The sequence below is a fragment of the Balaenoptera physalus genome (assembly GCF_965194825.1).
Source record: "Balaenoptera physalus genome assembly, chromosome: 2".
Lineage (NCBI taxonomy): Eukaryota > Metazoa > Chordata > Mammalia > Artiodactyla > Balaenopteridae > Balaenoptera > Balaenoptera physalus.
In genome coordinates this window covers 163183016-163207205 of record NC_138883.1, presented here as the reverse complement: position 1 = coordinate 163207205, position 24190 = coordinate 163183016, and the positions used below count along the sequence as shown (strand labels likewise).

The 24190-nt window shown below is 41.0% G+C and overlaps 1 protein-coding gene across 7 annotated transcripts in view; it reads right to left on the bottom strand.

Moving 5' to 3' along the window:
- The window catches only part of NRP1 (neuropilin 1), a 137353-nt gene that overhangs the window by 45261 nt on the left and 67902 nt on the right, over positions 1-24190 (bottom strand). For all 7 annotated transcript variants that reach the window (XM_082449667.1, XM_082449669.1, XM_082449668.1 and 4 more), the window contains 2 exons: positions 23955-24110; positions 21998-22164 (listed from right to left, as the gene is read on the bottom strand). In XM_082449667.1, coding sequence (XP_082305793.1) covers positions 21998-22164; positions 23955-24110 — 323 coding nt within the window. The remainder of the gene's footprint in view (positions 1-21997; positions 22165-23954; positions 24111-24190) is intronic.

The window sequence follows — 24190 nt, the reverse complement described above, 5'->3', positions numbered from 1 at the left end:
AACAACTAAGTATTTATCCAACACATTTTATCAAGTGCCTATACTTGTTAACTGGAATTTGCATTTTTTCCAAAAGTGAATACTAGTACTTTGTATGAATTTGTGTACAAATTTCAAAAAACGGAGGCAGTCCACGTTTACCAGATTTAGCCAACAAAAATGCAAGATATTCAGTTAAATATGAATTTCAGATAAACAACAAATGTTTTTAGTATAAATATGTCCCATGCAATATTTGGGACATACTAACAACAGGTTCATTGCTTACTTGAAATTCAAATTTAACTGGGTGTTCTTTTCTGGATGTTATCTGGCAAGCCCAAACCTAACTCTATTCTGGACAAATAACCAGATGATTTCAGGTTGCTGCAAAAACTCTCTGATTTCCTAATGTTGCAACTTGAAAGTTAATGGGTACTCTAGACATGGCTGCACGGAACTTTTTCAACTGTTTTCAGATGCTCTCAGACACTTAGTGCTTTGCCGACTGTCCACTGAGTCATGCCCTCATGCCTAATACCGAATCCACTTTCAACCTGAAGGGCCCTTAAAACCTTGACATCCAAGGGAGCATGAAGTAGAGCTGTGCAAATAAACTCTTCCTGTCAAACCTGCAAATGGCTCTTCAGTTTGGAAATGCTTAAATTCCCATGAGTGTATATGCAGCTTAGGTTGATTGGAAATAACTCTAGAACTTCATTCCCTGGCTGTCCTTTTCCTATTTTTAAAATTTTGTTCTCAGGGTAAGATTTAGTTACTAGGTAAGAAGGAAGTTAACTGGTGGTCAACTAGAAGAGTCCTAGGCACTAGAGACAACTGACTTGAAAGGAAGGAGCCATTGACTGAAATTAACCGGTGCCCAACACATGAAACGACCAAAGTCCCAGACTGAAAATCCCCAAAGCATACGTATGAATCACTCATAAAGAAGAAAAGATATTTTCTTTTCTCAACAGCAATGAAATGCATTCACAACCTCCCCTTGTAATTGCATAAGGTTTCCTGTTGTGCTTTAAAACTCTGCAGATTCTCTTGCTCACTGTGCTGGGATACTTGAAATTTCATTTCATTTTTCTTCCTAACATTACTACCACTGTTTAGAAAGGATGAATGACAACCTCACCAAATGATTAGGACTGGGACTTGAATGATTGCAGTTAAAACTGAATGGTACCCAGAACTCTACCAAGACACAGACCAGCACTGTGGAGACGCTCACTGGCAATACCACGGAGGTTCTTTTAAGTCCCTTCTCCCTGGGGACCTTTGTGGAATGCCCTAACAGAGACCCTCAGTGCCTGAGAGAGTTTGGGAGGAGACAGACAACTCTCAGCCTCAGAAGCACAACTGCTCACACCACAGGTATCTGTCAGGAGACCCAGAGGGACTTAACACCTGGGTGTTTATATCTTTCTCAGGGCTGAAGCCATCTCTGCTAATCATGACACTGGCCTCGATCTACCTGCTGTTTTAGTCTCACCTGCTGCATCTACCTCCCGCCAACCGTATCTTCCAGCCACATAAAGTATTTATTCTTCCTAACACAAGATATGCCTTTTCTGTCTTTGTGCCTTCACATGTAAAGTTTTGTCAACTTAAAAGAACATTTTCCTCTTTTTTTTGACTGCAAATGACTATTTCCTCTTTTTGGTCTGATGGGCAGAATAAGGCACTTCTAACTCCAAGATGTTTAGTGCAAAGCTCAGGTCTCCATCTGTCAATTCATCATATTGTCTTTTTCCTCTACTTCCATCCAGACTTTTATGATTTCTTTTAAGGAATATCTGCTTTTCTATATAGAAAAGTGATAGATGTCTATTGAAAATTCATAAGATGCAGAAGAGATTAAAGGAGAAATTAAAATCTTCATAAGACCACCAATAGGAAATAACGGCTGATAATAGCCTTCCAGAGTTTTATTTCCTTATGCAAAATATATGTAACCATCTTGTGTATATTTTGTTATTGTAAAAATGAGGTCATATTACCTCTATGTTTGATAACCTGCTTTTCGTTTAGTTTTATGGATGTATTTCCATGCCAAAAGTATTTTTCTACATCAATTTCAAAGGCTGCATGGTATTCTATGGCCTGACTGTAGCGTCATCTATTTAATCAGTCGGCCGCCTGTGAACACTTCTACTCACCTTGATTGACATTCATCCAGTGGACACTTAGTACTGCGTTTCCACTAAGTTCTGTATTAAGTGGTGAGGATACAAAGAGCAGCAAGAATGGGAGACATAAACACAAGATTACAGGATGGGGCAATGCACGGAGGAAGGAGAGGTAGGGGCATTGGACACATCTCACAGCTGACTTTGATGTCTAAGACACCTACTGAAAGATGCACAGTAGGAGCTCACAAGTGGATAAAAAGGGAAAGGATGTTCTAGGGAGAAGGAGGAACAGGAAGGGCAGAGGCAACGGGGAGGAAATGAATGAATGAAATAACATCACTAGACAACCTACCATGTTTCCCTCACCGCTATAGACACTATTTGTCAAGAAATGGATTGATCTCTAAAGAGTGCTGTGTTCTGCTCATTCGGAAGCAAAATAATCAGTTGTCATGAACACCATTCAAAATCTGGCCATCCTTTTGGTGGGTTAGCTTTTTGAATTCTGATAAGCTCTCACCAACCTCACATCCAGTAGACAAGATTGGAGACCCAAGACAGGCAGCTGGAGAGACAAAGACACAATCCCGAGCAGTTCTACATAATGGCAGCCCTCTGTGTTTTGGAGGGTTCATCATCCTAAACAATATTTCCCTTCTTCTCTTAAAAATTCAGACACACAATAACCGTAATTAAGTAACCTGCTTTCCCTAAATCCAATCAGCTCTGCTCCCATCAGTATTTTCTTATTTTGAAAGAATGTCATTCATTATTTCACAGCTGCTTTATTTTTAATTGGAAGATGGGTGTGATTTCACATCTGAGTTTGATGTACTTTCTGTTTAACATTAAGGGTGATGGTGAGGGGGTGGGAGGATGGGAGGGGGAAGCACAGAGCTGAACGTCAATTGCATTCACTGAAACTGTGGAACGTTTCACTCCATGTGTGTGACAAACATAAACATCTGGTACTTATCTGATGGTCTGTAGGCAATTTGACGGAAGTTTACCAAACTCCTTTTGAGTTCGAGTGGCCACTCTGAGTTAGCTTATCACTGTTAGCAGAAGTGATCCCATACGACATCCTGTTTCCAATATAAATATAAAAGCCTAACACTGCTGGTAGAATGTCTACCTACATCTTATCTTCACTGTGCTCTCCACACAAAGAGAAGACATAGCTAGACATCAGGCACAGAGGAGGAAAGCGGAACTTTCATCCCGGGTGGGGAGAGGCACACCAGTAGAAGAAAACAGCTATCCTCATCCCCTTCTGGGGGGCAGGGGATGGTGTCCTACAGCTCCTGTGGGGTAAACCGTCCACCTCCAACTCCCTCTTCGTTGTAAGATGTCTACAGGTATTAACCCACATGCACTTTATGACCATGGCATTGTCTTAGTAATGACAGGAAACACAATCCCCAGATAAACAGAAGCCAGGAGAGATACACATTTTACTGGGAATCGCTTGAGGACAAAGGGCACATTTAAGCATCGTGCAGTAAATCATGAAGCAAACCTCTGCAAACTGCTGGTTAAATACCAGCATGCAGCCTCCCAGCCATGAAAGAGATATCATCGCTTCCTATAATAATACATAACCAGCTATTGGTAACGTCGTAATGTGGAAAGCCTCATTTCTAAAATGAAAAATCTGTCTTGCTCAATAAAATACTGTCCGTTGAGCGACCATTGGCAAGGGAGTGTTTCCCGGCTTTTAACATTCCCAAGACAGGTCAGTACAAGAGCCTGAAAAAATAAAGGACAAAGAACTGGAGTCTGATTAAAAACAGGAAAAATACTTTCTTGGGGGGGAGGTGGAGTGTGTCGGATTCTTTTTAGAGCATCTCTGATGACTCAAAGAGCTGTTTAATTCATCACTAGACACTACAAGCTAAAGAAAATATTTTTAAGCAATTGTCTCATTTCCTTAGATAACACACGTGCTTTCTGATAATGCCTAAGCATCTGAACATCAGTGCTGTTCCAGGATCTGGGGGCTTAATTCACAGCACCTGATCATCATGTTCCTTGACTTAGGATCTTGGACTTTTTATAGTTGCCAGTAGGAATACAACCATTTTATAGTTGGTGACATAATTATCTCTTTATGTATTTTTCATGATTATTGTATTACATAGAAAAAACACTGATGGCTAAAATTACTATTATATATAGAAAATTCATAAGGCAACCCCTATGTGTCAGGCATTTTATTAAGGGCTAAATTTATATACATTATCTCTTCAACTCTTAACAATCATACAAGGAAGGTTTTGTGGACAAAGCAACTGAGGAACAAAGTGATGTGTGAACCTTGCTCAGAGTCACGTAACTTGTCAGTGATTAAGCCAGGACTTACCCCAGATCAGACTGGTGGCCCATGTACACGCCACTACACCCATGCTCTTCCTCAATTCCTATCTTAAAAAGCACAATTATCAAAAGGTATAGAATTTCTTAGTGAACAAAAATTAAATCTTATAGTTATTCTTTCTGGAAATTACATATTTGTATAATTATCGAGAATATGAAACCATTTATGATTACTTTGACTCCATTTAACGTTTACATTGACTACTGGAAAGCCAAATTTTGCAAATGACTCATGCATGCTGTTGAAAAACAAGACAGTGGTGACAGATCATTTTTAGCAAAAGATAATGAGAAAACATTTAAAAATTCTGGTAAAGAATACAAATAGCCAAGAGCAAGAAAAGTGCAGTGCAGGAAGAACCTCACCAATTTTCTTTTCTCATCTTAATTGCTTGAATTAATTTTTTTTTTTCCATAAAGGAAAGCATTTTCCTGGGTAGAAGCAAACTACTGGTTGCAACAAAGCCTGTGCTGATAGTAAAACAATCCCAAGTGAATGAACAGATGAATTTTCCTTTCCGAAGACTTGAGTCAACCAGCTAGAATAACACTAGATAAGGCTGTGCAGCCCAGATGCAGCGCAAAGCCTGGCTTCCCTGATGCCACTGTACTTCGCGCAAAAGAACAACAAGGAAAGCACAAGACAAATGAAGTCCTCAAACAAGGGCTGACCTCTGTCTCCTTTGGCTGATAAAGGAGATTATGCTGTGGGGCTCCACTGCCTTTGGATGTTGGCATATCCTTTCATTCTCACATTAATTTTTTTGGCATAAACCAGAAGCAACAAATTAAAGAAGAAATATTTAATTCTGATATGTTCTTGGAACTGGAGTGCCATGTGGTTCTCTCTGAAGAGTAAGATCTCTCGTAGTTGTCAGAACGGGCAAGTGGCATCGGCAGGAGGAAAGGAAAGGGACTCCGTCCTGCGGGTTAACACCAGCATCTCAACTAGAGACATTTCCAGAAGCCAGCTACCCAAATCACTCCCACGTGGAAACCACGAAGATGGAGCGTGAAGAGGAGGACACGGCTCTGGGAGGAGAGCGTGGCGGGGCCACATCCCCTGAGGGTGTCTGATGCAGCATTTCAAAGACCTTTGAGAGCAGGGCAACAGGACTGTGACACCCACCGGCAAATGCTCAGCTTCACTGATGACATCAATTTAAGACAAATATGGGAGGAGTCTTCACATATTCCATGCAAAATCTGAGGGTTTCTTTTTCCCTTCTTTATTTTCTAGAACAGATATAATTGTGTTCAGAGAAAACAAATATTCCATTTGAATTCCTCTCTTACTCAATAAGCCTGTAAAATCTGGACATCAGGACACAGTGTATTCTGATAACAAAGGAGGAGAAAATGAGATCGTATGGGGGTTCCTATAGACTCTGGGATACAAGTAATCAGCATCAAAGACAATTGGAAACTTCTATGTAGAGTTAAAGAGAAAGGCTGACCGAATGCCTAGGCTTTGGTAAAGATTGTTGTACATTTTTAAGACATACGCCAACCTGAAAACTCTGTTTTTCTTTAAAACGAAGAAGCTTCATTACTTCAACACCATGTTCACTTGCAGATGGGGACCTCAGAAACTTTAATAGCTCAGTCAGGAGGATGACACTTAGATGGTCCCCCCTTCCAACTTAGATACTTAGGAGTCCTTACTGGGCGGTAAAAGATTCAGGGACTTAATAGTTTTATTAACATTTTTTGAATACTTATTTGTAAGTTACATTAAGTTGAAAACCTGAGCCTAATACTTTGATCTGGAAAGAAGATAAGTACTCAGAACAGAACAAATGTAATCCCTAGAAACTTGGTTAAGAATTTAACCTATAAGCTCTGTAGTAAAAATCGCATAATGGAAATGTCTCAAGAAAGAAAAATAAATATGCTACAGTTTAAAAAAAATTGTAACCAGCCTCAGATATGCATAAACATGATGTAGATCTAGTCAAATGCCTATAGGACCATTGTACCATGGGCTCTTGCTAGAAGATTCAGTCAGCAAAGATTTAGCAAGCATCCCTGCATGGAGGACACAGGCTGGCTTAGGCTCTCCTGCTATAACTCTTGGTTCCATCCATTAATTGTTTATTGTAATACTCATGAAAACTAGGGAAGCATTCTCCTAGTTAGAAGGCTTAACGGGTAGGAATTGCTTGGGGTCGGTATGCACGAGCAGGTCAAGTGGAATGGATCCAGTTGACCGCATTGATCAACATCCTGTGAGATCAAGCAGACTGTGTGAACGGATCTCTCCTTCTGATGTCTGTCTCTGCTAAAACAGAGGGGGCGCAGTAATGGAAGAATGACTAAAGGGTGGTCTGGATGACAACCATTTTAAAACGTAATAGAAGAATTTAAGACCTCCGCACATAATTTCAGTAGGACTGTATTATGCAGAGAAAGCATTTATTATTCTTGCTTTTATGATTAAAAACATTTTGGGCAAACTACAAACTGATGCATGGAGCCAGGGTGCGTGCCCACACAGATGTGTCTTAAAGCCCAATAATGGTGCTTCACGCATTGTAGACGCTTAAACTGAAAGTGTGAAATTAAAGTAAACCGAAGGACGCCAAGGGTCCAGATAAAACCATTTAATCCATTAAATTCAATAGATATATATGGTATGCCAGGGTCGGGAAGGAAGTAGGCCTATGCAGAAAAAAATGATAATACAAGACTGAAAATAAGAAGTGCCACCATGCCCACAGATGAGGCATTGTGAGGTTCAGAAGACGATTACGTGCACAAGGGGAAAGTTCAGGTCAACAGGTCATTTGAATCATTCAAACTGGACCTCATAGGATAGGATAAGATTTTGGCTGTGGAAGGGGTCAGGGTTGATGAGTTAAAGGCAGAAGGAACAGGAAAAGAAATCCCAGCCAATTTCCTGCATTTCAAAATATCTGATATGATGAACATTCTCCTTCTGTCTAGTATCTCTTGGCAAAAGTCCTTTAGAGCAGGGAAAAGCATCCTCCCCACCCCTAGCCCCCAACACACATCCTCCTTTGCAGAGGCTTTCATGGGGTCCACGGGTCCAGGCCAGGAAGTGCTAGGCTGGTGACAGAGAGACCATGCAATCTTATTTGTAATTAAACTTTCAGCTCATGACCATGCACTGCACTGCTGAGCTAATTCTGCTAAAATATGTGCTTTCACTGCCTCTGGGAATCCAAGCATTCCTGGGAATAAGACCTAACCCTCAGTCTGCATGAGCCAGATACCTCTCTCCTGAGTCTCATAGCACACTGTCCAGCCCTACCCTCTGTTTATATCTACGTTTGAAAGAAAACATCTCAATGAAATGGCATCAAAACTGCGTGTTTTCTTGAAGAGTCCACACTGCTGTAGAAATCACACCGTTTGCTCCTCAAACAATTAAAGAGAGGGCCATGAGTTGAGATCATGAGCTTCCGGTGGTGGCTATTTCCGTGTCTAACATCCCTTGCACTGTGGAGGGAAGCTGGTGGCTGGAGATTCTTCTTTTATCACACAAATAAGTGCTAGATACTTGGGTGCAAGAGAGGGAAGGTTACCAGATTCCTGCCCTCTCGTCAGTGAGGGAAAAAGTTGAGTAAACAATAAATCTCAATACAGAGGGAAATGGCTGCATTAAATACCCTCAATGAACTCTAGGACTACAGGGAAAAGTATTTGGGTGATGCAGGCAGCACATAGTGGCAAAAAAGCACAGGCCCCAGGAGCACCTCTGTGGCTTTGATATTAAAGAACGACCTGGAATATGTTAAGCAAGTTAATTAGCCATTCCAAGCCGTGGTCTCCTCTTCTCTCCAACACAAATACCAATGAATAGCCCATTTAGTTATTTTTCCTGGTTTTATGAGAGTCATAATGATGCATTGGTACACACATTAACCATAAGAATGTGACCCTAATATTTTTTCCCTTAGTCATTTGGGTAATTGGAGTGTGTGTGTGTGGTTTTGCCTGTAGTAGCTAGATTGTTGTAACTTGTTTGAAAGAGGGACAGAGCCTTCTTTAACTTTAAATTCACCTAGCCTGACCTGCAGCGTCTCATCCTTAGCAAACGCTCAATACACATTTGCCGAGTTTAAATTCAACGCTCTGTCAGTTCAGCGCTGCTGGCAAGATCTGAAACTCCTTTTTCCCAGATAAAGCCAGCTACCCATCGTTAAGCCAATGTTAGCATTTGAGCAACAAACTTGTACTCTTAATTGAGGAATATGACTATTCTTACCTTGGTGTTTAAACTGCAAATATTAAAACTACTCAAAATTTCCAGTCCTTTGCAAAGTTCACCGCTTACAGGGAAGGTCTGCTGGATGACGAGTTTTGTTGGCCAGGTCCGTGCCACGTGAAGGATTCTTTTTTATTTATTTCTCAAAAGACCTCTCACTAACTTAGGAAGCGTCCCTCCTCCCAGAAGTTACCCCAAAGGGCAGCAAGGCTTAAATCATTTTTTCGCCGTATCTATCATGCTCTCCAACCTCTTCTCAATCTTTTTGTTTTACGGCCAACTTATTTGGGATCATGACGTCCACAGGATATTTATGGATTGGCTGTACCTGGTATCTTAGACTTTTCTCAGACCACTTCTGTATTTTTGAAAAATTAGCGACATCAATATTTCACTGTCTAACTATAGGTCTCCAAGTTTTCACCTAATTAACATATGATCCTCATACGATGTTGGAATTGTAGCTTTGTGTGGCTGGGAAATGAGTGCAGGTTTCAGGCCTTTTGTGATCTTTTTGTTTGTCTCATGGTCTCTGAGAAGCAGCCCAGTAGAAGAAGCAGTGATACTAATTCTGCATTGAGGCCAGGGAACATAACACCTTTCCAAGGTGCAATAACCTCAGTTATGGACACATACATCATTCCATTTATCAGCAGTTTAAAGAGATTTTTAAACCTGAAAGACCAAGAAAATATTAAACAGGTACAGGTAAGGTCTATTTCTGTTTCAAAAGCTGTTGTTCTATGCTCCCCATAAAGTTTTATTATCTGCAGTATTGGGGAGATTTCTAAATGACTCAAGATCAACGCACATCTGTACTCAGACAGCATCTGTCTATTTCAGCACCAACAAAATGGCTTGTTTATTATTAGTTTTGCAGTAAGTCACGCCTTTAATTTTTCTCCCTCCTTCTAAAAGCTTGGTTTCAAAAACAAACACAAGGATGAGTTTCTGGAAACTAAAGACTTGCAGATGGGGGCAATGGTCTAAATCAGGCTCTTGGCCTATAAACTTTGACAGCATCCTTTTACACTGACTTTCCATGTATTTCTCAGGGATCAACGTGGGCCTCTCAGGTTAATGAGAGTTTCATGTGTTGATGGGGAATCTGGACGTGCAGGTGTCCAAGAAAACCCCTCTACTTGGCGTTAAAAATCCCGCAAAGAGCTGACGGGATTACTGAGATTAAAGTCGGTCACCCGCCAAAAGTTATAACAAACGCTGCCCCGGAGACAAGGGAGAAGACGAAGAACAGGCGGCCTAGGTACAGTTGGTTGTCAGAAATTGTGTGTAAACAGTGGGTCTCTGAAGGGATGCCAATCATTCCTGAGAAGAGATGAGATGAACTTCACAATTTAATATATTTGGTCAAATGCATTTTCCCTGTTTGGAAGCTTACCATTCAGTCAGGAAGTGTATACTGATTTTTTTTTTTGAAGATGACTTATAAAGGAGGTGGAAAAGCCCTTGAAATAATACATTTTCAAAGACTTACCCTCTAAAAGAATCATCTGTAATTACCATTCATAATGGATGTTCTATAGTTTCGGACTGAGCAGAGGCCAGCCCGTGGCAGGAAAAGAGCTGGAAAGTTAGAGACTGCATGGATGGAGGTGGGTAACCAAGGTGAGGAAGGGGAAACATTTTGTGCTCTGAAGACATACTGTTTTGCCATCCAAATGCAGTCAGGGAACAGAACTGCAAATTCTTTTAATGTTCTGAAAGAAAAAATCTGTCTGTAGTAATTTCATGCATTTCAGTCCAGGTCACACAATGGGAAAAATGCATCTGCACGTCTAATTTCAAAGCACAGGAGAACAAGCACAGATGTTCCACGAAACATATCATGCTCTTCCTCCCCTATTCCTGCCCGGAGTCCTTAACATAATGGAAGAAGCTGTGATTCGCATTTATCCACCGGAACCATTCTTAACACGTGGACAGACACGTCTATTTCACCACATCCTTGGAGGTGACACAAGGTGAAATGTTTTCTTGGTGAACATGGCCATGCTGTGGTGTGTGTGGTGTGGTGTTGGGGTTAGCGGGGTGGGCTTCTTGGCAGAAAAAATAGAGCTAAGGCCCGTATTTGGAAATGTGGAAAAAAGCATTTCTTTACGCTACCTTGCAGGTTTCCAGGACAGTAAGAATCCTATCATTTTGTCACTACACTTTAAGATGCAAAGTCAGGCCTGAGAACACATTACTCTGTGTGGTTTTAATAAAGCTGCTGGTATATAAGAAGAAATGGAATAAATAAATTTTAAATGGAATTAAAATATTTTGATAGAAAGATTTTAATTGAGATGAATTTTATATGAGACACATGAATATTCTAAATCTAGACACTTTAAAAAAAGATAGGTAGATAAACAGATGTTCCCATAAACTCTTCTGGAAAACAGCAAAGTTCTTAGACTAAGGGAACTAAATTATTATATTACAGAAGTTGATAAGAGTTCAGTTTCAGCATATTACAGATTGAACCCCAAATTACCTATTCCTGTCTGCTTTTCCTTTTTGTCCTACTCTCCAGAAGAGACAGGAATGTCCAGATGTAGATCATGTAAGATGCCTTCTACATTTGTCTTAGTAAATGAGATTCTTTTATTTACGAGTGGTTGATTTAGAGGAAATATGTTAAATGAACAAATGTATTGACTGATTTTTCTTCACATGGTACATGATTGTTAAATAAATGAATTCTTACCATCTTGGTATTAGAGCTTTGTAAATACAAGTATCCTTATAAACGAATGCAGTATTTGGAAACTAAGTTAAAACTACAGAAATAGGATAATATATGTGCTACAAAATGTTGCTGGTTGACACCAGCAGTGACTAGTCTGGATTTTCAGAATAATGTTTAAAAAACTAGGCCAGGAAAATTCTGCATACTCTGTCTTCATTTTTTAAGACTGGGAACTTAAAAAAAAAAAGTTCTTTTCTCTTTTCCCCATGAACTCTGTGTGCCTCCTGAAATATCAAAAACAATTTGTTCCGTGTTTCATATTTCATTTAACTTGCTAACTTCTTTTATTATCATGAGTATTTCCCACTGGAAATTTTATCTTTAATTTCCGGATCTTCAAACTTAAGGCTCTGTCAAATTTCTTGCACCTGTAGCCCTCAGCCTGTGCATCTACCTGGGTCTCGGTCTTTCTCTTCGGAGATGGGGGTCTGTCTTTGTCAGCTTTAGCCCTAAGTAAACACATCGAGTCTTAGACGCATGCAGATCACCGTGATGACTTTCTTCTTAAGCTATATCCCTGGTGCTACATTTTTTCCCTCCACTTTTCTGCATTAGTATGATGGCCTATAACATGCTCCAAATTGCATGTGGTATTTGTCTTCTTAAGGAAAGAAAAAAGACCGAGTATTGGCCAGACATTAAGGTGTGAACAGCCTGGAATGGTGGGTAAGCCTTTGCCTTTCAGATACTTCCGTCAAAGATTAGAGAGACATGAAAGATGAACTGCCCAGACTTCATCTTATCTCCCCTAGTGAGCTGCACTTCCCCCTGAACTAGCACAAAAGAATCAAGCAAAACAGCCCCGCTAGTGAGGTTTCTATGTGGAATCCTCAGATAAGCTTCAGGGTGAAGCCAACCTAAACAATTACTTGATCTAAGGAAAGAAAATCTTTTTAATTAAAAAAAAAATTTTTTTTTTGCTATGTGTTGCCTGATATGATTATCAGTACTATTTAAAACGAATTCGAGCTATGCTTCATATATTTATATTTTCTTTTAAGCAAGCCCATGGTACCAGCTGATAGAGTAAATTTATTTTTAATAGAATCACAGAATCTTAAATGCTTGAAAGGATTTCAGAAGCTGTCAGGTCCAATCACCCATCCCCTGAAGAATTCTATCTATTGCTGTCTCAGGCTTGCTAGAAGAATAAAGAAGCTTATTTATTTTTCTGTTAAATCCAGAAAATGTAGTTAGAAGTTTAAAGCACTGGGATTGTAAGAAAAATAAAACTTTGGTAAAATTAAGACTTCATTCTTCTGAAGGAAGGCAATTAAAGGAAGGCCATGAATGTGTTTTTAACCCGTGGAGGCAAAAAGAGCTGAAAAAAAAATGTACAAGTCACTTGTACAAGTTCATATGTGATTATTCTAATTGCACATTAGTCATAACATGTGCAATTAGTCTCAACTGCTTACTCTGTTCGATAGTTGGAAATATAAAAGCGTAATGCATTTTATTACTATTGGGATTTATAGAGCATTTTAAATTTAATCTACTTTCCTCTCTTTATTTGAACGTAGAATTGAATGAAATGTGAAGGCTGGGGGCTTGCAGTGCAGAAAGGAAATACGTATGCGTGTTTGTGTGTGTCTCTGTTTCAGGTCAGCATCCAAAATTGCTATTTTGATGTGGATCAAAATTGCCATTTGGATGTGGAGCTTTCAAATGGTGCATTAAATGAGAAATATATGAGGGCACAGAATACCCATTCGCATCCTGGCTTTGGAATTTCCAGGGTGGGCCTTTTGCACCTTTGGAGAAGTTTGCTGTGGAGGTGCTTGAAAAGTTTCCAACTGTGGGTTCTGCCACTTCTGAAGAACACACATTGTTTTGCTCTTGGGCTTTCAAATTCTGATATGAAAGTTATCTAAAGCTTAGGAGTTTGTGTGCTACATTACATGCTGCATAAACGTAGCCATCGCTCTTAGACGTGAACATTAACGCGCTCTGTAAAACGTAGTTATTACCGCCAGGGCAGAAATCAACAAGCCCCACCAAAGGCATTTCTTAAAACTGCTATCATAAAGTCTGTGCATGTTATGGATTTCATTAACATTTTACTCCCCAAGGATTCCCAATTGTATAATAACAGAAGTTCTTTAAATTTTAAATACCACAGACAGGAACAGCCTTTCACCTAAAACAGATGTGAAACCATCAACCTTGCCTTCCTATTGGTCCACAGATATGAAACTGGGTGGTAATTGATGGCTTCTAATGTGTTGTTGTTTAGGTTACAGAATTGGAAACTTAATAGTATGTTTCCCATGAAAAGATAAGTTAATAAAGCAATAGACAGGTTTTCAAACACAGTTCCTTACTCTTGATTACATTTGAAGTTCAAAAAAAAAAAAAAAAAAGAACTGTTTATTTCCATACTGCAGAAAAACTAAGACAGGTAAGTCAAGGTCAGGGACATACAACATCCAGTCGTGGAAGGGCTCATTTCAGTCTTATTTTTCCTAAATCTTGTCAGTGATGACTGGTGATCTTATCCTTGTGTTTCCTTTTCTTAATCCCATTCTTATCAGTGCATTTTGAGACCCAATCGTGCAGTACTCTAAAATAACATCTGTATTTATTTAGCTAAAAACAGTCCACTTTTAAAAGCTAAAAATAGTGACGCTTAAGATAAATAAGCAGGCAGGTTTATGATGCTATTTTCCTGCATAAGGTAAACAGATGCATCTGTATTTTTGGAAAACAAAAGAACTACGTTTCTGTTCAAATATCTACAATAAGCGGTTGAAAAGTGACAAAAACCAGCCAAGCAACCAGCTACTTTTTCTTTCAAAATTCTGATCAGTCTGATTATTTTAAAAATGACTTGATTAGGATATTGCGCATCTTCTACACCAGTGGTTTACAACTGGGGATGATTTTGCCCCCAAACAGGACATTTGGAGACGTTATTTTTGGTTGTCATGATTGAGGGTGTGTGTGTGTGTGTCTGTGTGTGTGTGTGTGTGTGTGTGTGTGTGTATGTTACTGGCTTCTAGTAGCTGGAGGTCAAGAATGCTGCTAAACATCCTACAACACACAAGACAGCCCCACAACAAAGAATTATCCGATCTAAAATGTCAGGAGTGTCCAGACGCAGAACCCCTGCTCCAGACAAAGTCCAATCTTTTGTTTAAATTAAAGCTTCTGCAGTGACTGTTCAATTTACTAGACATCATTTACCAATCAGCAGCTAAGCAGGATATACTGGGATTTAAACGTGCCTGCTTGGTCTTCAGACACGATCTTCAGAGAGGATCCAAACTCACGTCCTCATACTGTTACAACTGCGTGGGAGCAAAGAAGTGGTGGCCAGGATACTGAGATTCCAGCCCAGGTCTGTCAGTAACTTGTCCTGTGGTCTTGCAAATAACTTAATCCCTCTGAACACATGAACAATAAGGAATCTAGACAAAAGGATGTTTGTACCTATGTTTAATCTTACTCTTAAAGTCAAGATATTCTGGAAAGAAATATAAAAACCTCTCCTCTAGAATTTAACTATGAATGTTGGTTCCAAATAGACACTGCCATAAAACAATAAGAAACCAAAACAGCAAGCAAAAAGAAATGTTCATGCTCTACAAACTAACTTATTTTAAGTGTAATTCTACCCAAACAGTTGTCGTTCTTTCAACACTCTCTTCCCAGTGATGCTTCATCATAAAAATCAAAGAGGCTTCTTTAAATGTCATACATTTTCTTTAAAGTGTGTTGACATGAAATACTAACTAGTAAAATCCTTAGACTGATTTTTAAAATTGAATTAAGTGGTCAACTTGACCAAAATGGTTAAAATCATCTTGCTATGTTCTATCTGACAAAACAACAGCTAAAAATGTCTAAATAATTATGTGCATTGTTTCCCCCAATCATATCTTCCTTCAAAAACAACAAAAAGCTCTGAATTTCATCTGTCCCTATAAACACATATTTCCTTCAAATGACTTCCTATAATGTGAAACACCAAGGTACCAGAGAAAGCATTAGGAAAAGTTCCTCAGGAGACAGTAACTTTTGGAATATGGGCTTCCTGGGTGGAAACCTAGTTAGAGATAACAGGCCTGTGATACATGAAGGGTCAGAGGTAAAGCATTATTTTGTGCATGAAGTATAAGTCAATGCAGAACCAGGGTAAGATAACCAAAGTCTCACCTGGGCTACTTTTTTAAAAAGCAAATTGTCGGGACTTCCCTGGTGGCACAGTGGTTGGGAATCTGCCTGCCATTGCAGGGGACACGGGTTCGAGCCCTGGTCCAGGAAGATCCCACATGTCACGGAGCAACTAAGTCCGTATGCCACAACTACTGAGCCTGCGCTCTAGAGCCCGTGTGCCACAACTACTGAGCCCGTGTGCCACAACTACTGAAGCCGGCGCACCTAAAGCCCGTGCTCCACAACAAGAGAAGCCACTGCAATGAGAAGCCCGCGCATCGCAATGAAGAGTAGCCCCCACTCGCCGCAACTAGAGAAAGCCCGCGTGCAGCAACGAAGACCCAACGCAGCCAAAAATAAATAAATAATAAAATTTAAAAAAAAAGCAAATTGTCTCCCTTCCAGATCAATGTTTCAGCTAAACTAGCAAGTTAATATTAATTGCAAAACATACACAGAGCACACCTGGGGAATAAACATTCAGTTGAACAGCTATATTTTCCCTAAATTTGCCAACATTATATTGTACATGCATCATTCCACATTTGGGTAACCCAGTGAGCTATTTTCGTCAGTTCTCTAGTCACACATTTATAAAGCATTTTATTGCAATTTCAGCAATTTACTAATGATCTGAATGAGGAAATGCCCCCCGATCCTCGAAGTGTCTGGTCTGTAAGCACAAAGTGTTTACAGTCAGGATAACTTGCCTCCATACATGTTCTGGATTAGTTCAATTCAGCAGATAGAACCGATTTTGAACACAGATTATAAACCTACTAGAAACTAGCAACTGTATGAAAAATCACAAACTATTTTATAGGAGATCCCTGTTCCACACTCAACACGTTCACAGAAGAGAATGAAAGATGTGTCCAAGAGAGCTGAGAAGGAAAGAAAATGAAATATGAAATTTGTGAAAATAAATGACATTTAAGAGTTTTAAGATAAATTACTTCAGCTGCTACTTTCAATTTGGGGAAACCCTCACTTTGAAGAAAAAAAGAAGGGTTTCAGATAACAAATTCTTCTAATCGAGTAAGAAACACTCACTTCTCCCACCTAAAATGAGATAAAAATGTGTAACAATACTGTGTGTCAGAGGGAACATTTCCAAGAATTCATGAGTTATTTCATCCCATTTGGCACGCAAAGGATGTCCAGCTAGCCCCGTTTTAGCTCTTGAAATCAGGTCCATGCCTTTACATGATCTTTTGTCTCCATTCTCAGCAAGCTGCAAGTGAGATTCAGAGGTTGCTGGTAGCAACAACTCACACCCCTGGGTGGATGTGGAGGCACCTGTGGGTAGTAAACCTTGAAGGACCCCCTGGACTACAGCGAAGACCTTGGGGCTGGGGGCTGGGGGCTGGGAACCTGGCGAGAGGAAGGACAGTTTCCTCTGTGACTCATGAGGTCTTAAGACTTCATCAGGATTTTCGCTTTGCCCAGTTTAGCTGGCATGAGAGTATCTGCACGGCTTACTGCATTTGACAGAGCAGGAGGCGAAAAACTCACAATTCCAATGGCCAAAGAGCTCTGCAAAGGCCAGCTGCACCCGGGCCTGGTTCAGATCTGACCCCGAGCTGTGACTCGCCTCCCGCCCTCCGGCTCTCCCAGTGCCCAGTGACTCAGGTCCCAAGTCTGAGGAAAGAAGTCCCCTTTGGCCCTGTGAGGCTGACTGTCCCCACAAGTTGCAGCTTTTCCCCAAATCAGGACTTGATGAACTATTTAACCTCTCTGGGCTTCAGCCTTCTCATAGGAAGATGCAGATAAAGAACCTCTGGTCCACTTAACCTACACTCTAAGACTAAAGTGGGATGCATATGAAAAGGGGCTTTTATAAAGGGAAAATGCTATAGAAACACAAGGTTTTGTTGTTAGAACATGTCTTAAAATGAATTTTAAAATCCTTAAAGCAACCCAGGGCCGCTTGGATTTGAACAGTTTGAATGAGGGCACCTACTTTCTTCGACCCTGCAGCTGTGGCTGTGAGTAAGTGAACCCTGAGAGAGAGAGAGAGAAAGTGTGTGTGTGTGTGTGTGTGTGTGGGAGTGTTTTGACTCAGTTCAGCCCAACTCCTTACACCAAGGCCTTTGGTTACTGGTGTCTGCTTTCAAAGTTCCTTCAGTTAGGAAATGTGGAATATTATCAAAGGGAAATGCATGTAAAGCAAAAGGAAAACACTGAAACAAGCCTAGGCAGAAGGTTAGCATGAGCTCCTCTCTTCTGGAACTTTCCTTCTCCTCATCCCTCAGAATGAACATTTCTACCAGAAAATGCAGTGAACAGAGAAGGGGCTTGCTGATGTAGTCTTACAGCTACAGAGGGTCTTCTTGGAGATTACTCTCTTCTGTGGGATTAATCCATCACAGGGCTGATGGACCAAACCAAACAGGATGTGGTTTAGAAGCCAACTGCTTCCTGCTCCTCTGGAATAAGAGAAGGCATGAATAATCTAGCACCAATCTTTAATTTTTCCCACAAAAGACAATGCTACCAAATTTGGAGATGAGCAGAGTTTCAGCCTGAGTTGGTTTGTCAAGTAATTCTGTTTCTAAAGTCACTGGAGGGTGTAGTAATCGATTAGTCCCTAGTGCCATTTTTATTTCTTTGGATCAACAAAGTTCATATCCTATCCAGGCATTATGTCTCTTGACTTTTTTTTTTCTCTTGTCTCCTGGCATTTTAATCAGGGCAAAGTCACAGTTGTTTTGAGGAAAGCACTCCCAAGAGCTTTAATTAAAGCTAGAAGGATAAATCTGTTTATAGTGCAGTGAACACCATCATTAATAAAACATTGAAATAATTAACGAATTAAATTCTGCTTTGTGTGTGAATGGCTACACCAGGATTTAGGAGAACATGTTTTCTCATCAGACACATTCTACACCCTTAGTTTGCAGATCTGAAAAGAAAAATCCGAGCCTGCTTTTTTCTGAGATCCACAGTCTCGTAGACTGCCAGAGCTTGAATGGAGAAGGCTACGTTACCTTTATTTTATAGGAAAAGAAATTCAGTGTCAATGAGGTTAATGGCTTGGGCTCTAATAATGTGCTTGAAAATTAAGAATTTTTATAGCGCCACCGATACACTGAGTCTTTCCTTAGAATCCTTGATTATTTAACCAGAAACAAAAAGAAGATAAAGATGAAATGAGTAATAAGATCAGCAGTTCTAGGACACGGACCAGAATGGCATACTCTGAAAAACACGGGCAAATCTCACAGGGTGATTAACTCTGCAATTGACAAGTAGGAGGTTTTCGCTTCTCAGGATATGAAGTGGCCTTTGGAGCAGGATGTGACCACGTGGAAATGTCCAAGCCGGGACTTCCCTTCATGCTCCTCCTCACTAAAGGGCTTCTTGCCCTGGTTCTTAAGCTTTTTGCCAGACAACAGATCCCACAGGAAGCACCAAGGAGGACATCCACACCGGCGGTTAACGATGCATTGTTTTTTTATGTCACTCGGTAATTTCCTAGAGAAAACAATTGAACTAAAGACTGTTCCTGTCTTGAGGGAGAGTCAGTTTCCAGGGCTGCCTTATTAATTTAACACATGCAAGTGTTTGTCCTTGTTGCTACAGCACCATGTTTTGTGGGATATATTTCGTGCAAAATGTGACAAAGCCGAAAAAGAAAACAAATGCCATCCTCATTCTGATGTGCATACAAATACGACTGTCAAGTACAAATGGTCCTGTGATGGGAGGTATGTACCTCCTGCCCTCAGCTTCCCTTATGCTGTGCTGGTGGGTTAATTTATAAAACATCTATCCAATGAAAACAAGCCCGCCCCTTCCAAGGAGTTTCAGAAAAGCTGGAAACACATGAAATTATTCGTAATTAGGTGATGGGTGGATGTTAGGACCTCCCACCAAGTACACAGACGCAACTAGCGTGGAAATGAGCCCGCTGAGCTCCCGCAGAAGAAGAAGATCATTTTCCCTCAAGGTGAAATGACGCTGAGCTCCTCTGACGTTCACCTCCCAGAGGGGCTGAGGAGCCAGGGCTCCCCATTCTTGGTTTAGAATCGGGAAGCCCCCGCTCATCCTGGTGTGAGGCTTCTCAGCACGAGGAAAAGTATAAAGGGTTGGGGACGGATGCTTCACAAGATACACCTGAATATATAGGAATTAGTGATAAAGATAAAGCACATGGAAGAGTAAAGAAGCAGGTGTTGGGAGTCCAGCAGACCTTGCTTCCAAGCCCGTGACCTTGGGCATTTACTCATCTCTCCGAACCTCAGGGTCCTCATTTTAAAAATAAGGACAAGTGAACCTCTGGCACAGGACCGCTCTGAGGACTGAATAAACATGAGGCAAGCACTCAGCGGAAGTTGGGGCACATAGGAAATACTCGATACATGGCGACTATCCCATGAATGGCACACGTGTCATTCGTGCTGTCACCAAATATATCTCCAAATATATCTAGCTGTCCTCCCTCCAGCACGTGTGGAATTGCTGCCCCTTGGAAGTTAAGCGTGGCCGGCCGTGGGATGTGCTTTGGCAATGAACTTCGTGTCGTGCTCCTCAACGGAGCCTCATGAGTCAGCGTGCTTGGCCACACTCCCTTCCTCCCTCTGCCTTGGTGACAGGTTTCGGATGACGGCCGCTCCCTCCAGCTAGGTCCTGGTGTGAGAAGATGTGGGGCAGACCCCCTGCCGGCCAGAGATGGGGGTGGCATGAGCAAAAAGGAAACCTTCTTGTCTGGGGGGTTTGGGTTACTTAGCTTATCCCGACCATACTTTGATAGAAAGAGTTGGACCATTTGAGATTTTTCTTCTGGGGTCACCTCAAATGGTGCCCAACTCCTGAGAGCGATGTAAACCCTGTCCCAATGACAATTGCTTTGTGAGAGCCCGTTCTGTCTCCACGCATCTACTGACACAGAATTCCTTGCCCAGAAGAATTGCTACCGTTGCATTTTCAGAACTCTTGCAAGACTGACATCCCTAAATCATTGAGTGTTCTCCACCCTGCCGAGAATACAACTACATTACCATGCAAACATGCTTAGCACTGCAAAACGTAAGCTTCTCTCCAGAGGCACGTCTGTCAATCACACGGAACTGCTGGTTGGTGTGGGGATGTGGAAACACAAGTCTCCAAGAGCTATTCTGACGTAGGCAAGTTCATTTCATTTCTGACTTAATCTAGAGCTGGATTCAGCAATCCCACCCAAGGTAAAAGCCTCTTCTTTTCTCACCCTCTACACATTTCTCAGTGTTATCATTTCGAGGTTAGTGTGAGTTCAGCCTTCTGAAATAGGCCATTTCACTTTAAGTGTATGTTAAACTAATATTGACCTTTCCAAAGTAAAACAAAATCTGGTATTTGTGCTCAACAGACTGAAACAGCCATAGATGTAGAAAGTAGGGGATTAATCATCCTGGTATACTTGCTTGCTTAGAAACTCTCCCTGGGAATCAGTCATTTTTATATATCTCGCGATTAGTGCAGGACAGGCTCTGCCTACTCTCTTGAAAAGGAAATCTGGATCCTTCAGCAAATAACATTGGATAATTTGCCCACTGTTTAACCCACACAGCCAGATATGATGTTTCATTTGACAGTGGGTGAAAAAGTCAAGAACATGAACATCAGGCCTTGGGTGGGAGTATCCAGACATCAAGGCTGGGCAAGTTTAGGCTTTGGGAGTGGTGCCAGGGACGAGCTGGAGATGAGTCCGGGTGGAGGTGCAGAGGAGGGGAGCCTGTGGGGAGTGGAAGGGTGAAGGCAGGGAGGGGAATATTAGAGCAAAGTGGGGAAAGCAGAACCGACATCACTATTAAGGACAGAGACGTGTACATTTCATACGTCTGTGCCTGTACGTAATCCACAGAGACCAATGCCTTCAGCTAAACCACTTCTTGGGCACGTGCTGCTTGCACCAGTGTGGGAAAGTAAACCTCAACCCCGTTCTGTTCTTCTCCTACCCTGAGCAAACAAACAAACAAAACACCTTACAAAACAATGACTTCAGGCACACCTCCAAGTACAGGTAATATATTTCATTAAGGAAATAAAAATCTGTTGAAGTAGCAAGAACATCCATAGAGAATGTATGGCTGCTGTGGAAAAAAAACCCCCAGATCTTTTAGTTGTTACCCAAGTGAGACACCTGTGCTCAGATTCTGTAAGAGTCATATGTAAGTATCTGAGAAGATAAGGGGTTTTCAGGGATGTCATCTGGGCCTGCTCTTCTCTGATCCTGTGAATTCTTCAAAGTGATTACACTCGGCGGTGGTCCCTGTCCTTCTCGTTGGAAGGCATTAGTCACGGCGTTGCTTTTTTTCAACAACCGTTTTAGATGACCCACGTCTTCCACCCTGAGTGTGCCAAGTATAAGTCACGTACCTGGATCCACTCTTTGTAGGAATCCTCTCCAGGGGTCCACCCATTCTCAGGATAGTGGAGGCGGGAGCGTTCGGCAGACCAGTTGGTGCTGTACTGGGAAGAAGCTGTGATCTGGTCAGAGTGAATCTCTCCGGATTCCATGCCCAGAGCTTCCATACACTTGAAGTCTGGAGGGGAAAAAAAAAATGGCCCTAAGTCATCAAAACGAAGGGGACCTAGGATGCATATTTCCTTTTTTGATCTGGAAAACTAAAACGGTCTTTTCGATGTTCACACAGTCTTACAAAAGATGACAACGAGGGACTTACTGGATTGTAGCACCGATCCGTGCATTTTCATGGCAAGAATTCTGAAAAGCAAGGCTATGAAGATCTCACAGTTGATTATTTTTCCAACAGGGCTTAGGTTGATATAAATACTATAAATACTATTAGAAAGTTTTTAGGAAATGATGGAAATTCGGATTTATTTTCAAAGTTGAATGTATGCGGATATGTCATATGCGTACACATCAAGAGTTACATTTAAATAAAATTTTACTATTTCCTCTAAGATCTAATAAAAGTGAAAAAGACTCTGTCCATTTATAGCCCATATTTGGTAGGCTAAGTAGACTTTAACTCTCCATCTTTCAGAGTCCTTGCAATTGGCACCCAGGCCTCCCCTTTGTTATGCCCCTGCCCTGGACTGGCCATGGTTATTAACACCATCGGTTTATTTTATTAAAACACAACAGTATCCATCAGGGTAAAGTGCAGTATCATAGGGTCCCAAAGAGCACCACAGTTTTACAGCATAAATAGTAATATTCACAACGATGACCATGAATCATGAAAACATGGATTCCATTAGGCCTCATATACTCAGCAAACAATGAAATATGAACTATGATACTGGGAAGTGAATAATCAATTTTAGGAAAATGTAAAGTACCAAAGTGCAAAAAAAACTTTAGCGATTAAAAAGAAGATTCTCAACCATCCAGAAAAACATCAACTAACCAAATTGCCACATTTTCTGAATTTTCTACCATAATTAATAAGGTTTTATGGCATAAAAGGTTCTCTTTCACTGGTTTTCTACTTTTAAGCTTAGATTTGTTATTTGGAATATAAAATGGCACAAAAATACATGAGTGGATTAACCAAATAAATTAAGTAAAAATAAGATTTTGAAGTTTAATCGGCCTTTTTGTTTTCCAGTAAGATCTGGGAGAAAAGATACAAGCATATCTGTAGAACAGGTCTCCTAAGTCCCCTGCCTTTTCCCTGTGCTACGTTACAACCTGGCAGCTAAAACTGATGAAACACAAATCATTCACTGTTTTTTCAGGTTTTTTTCCCTCGGGCTCTTAAAAGAGCTGGAGACCACATCAACTTAGTCGTGTATTTTAAGAAGATACAAAAAACATATTACTTGTTTTTCTTTTATGGAAAGTTACAGCAGAAGTTAAAAGATGCTTCTTTTACATGAATATCCACTTTCATTCACATAAGAAAAACAAAAACAGCTTCCACCAGGGTCTCCCCAAATCAAACCACCACACACCATCCATCCTACCTGCCTGCCTGTCGATGAACTCCGCTGATGCTGATTGGTTCTTCTCATCCAGGATAGATGCCTGTCCTTTCCTGGCTCTCAGCCCAATACACACTGGAGGGCACCAGGTAGGTGGTCTGGCCATATTTCATTGTTTCAAGGCACAGTTTTGCCGTTTCCCACTTTTTCTCCCATAATTTCAGAGGCTTACATGCAGCCTGCTCACACAGAGTTTTAAGAAAGCACCCCAAAGAGTTCTTCCTATTGATATTCATATACACCATTTAAAAGAGAAAAAGAAACACTTGGCACTCCAACTCACAAAACACATCTGTAGTGTTCACAGGGCCGCAGGTGTGTGAGGAGGAATAACAGTGACTATTTACCGCAGGGCTTTGCAAGAGGCATAAATACTGACCTTCTGAAACGCTGCTTTGCAAGACACTATAGTTTGCCGAGAAGCCTTCTTTGGCTATGGCGCTGTCCGTGTAGAAAACCATGGACAGAATGCCGGATGAGGAGCGGATTCGACCTGGCGTTTTCTGCCCACAGTAACGTCCAATGTGGGGACCAACTGCAGAGGGAGAAATGCAGAGATCGTGAAAATACCTTTCCTTCTGCAGCAGATGCCAACAGAACCATTTGTGAACATGG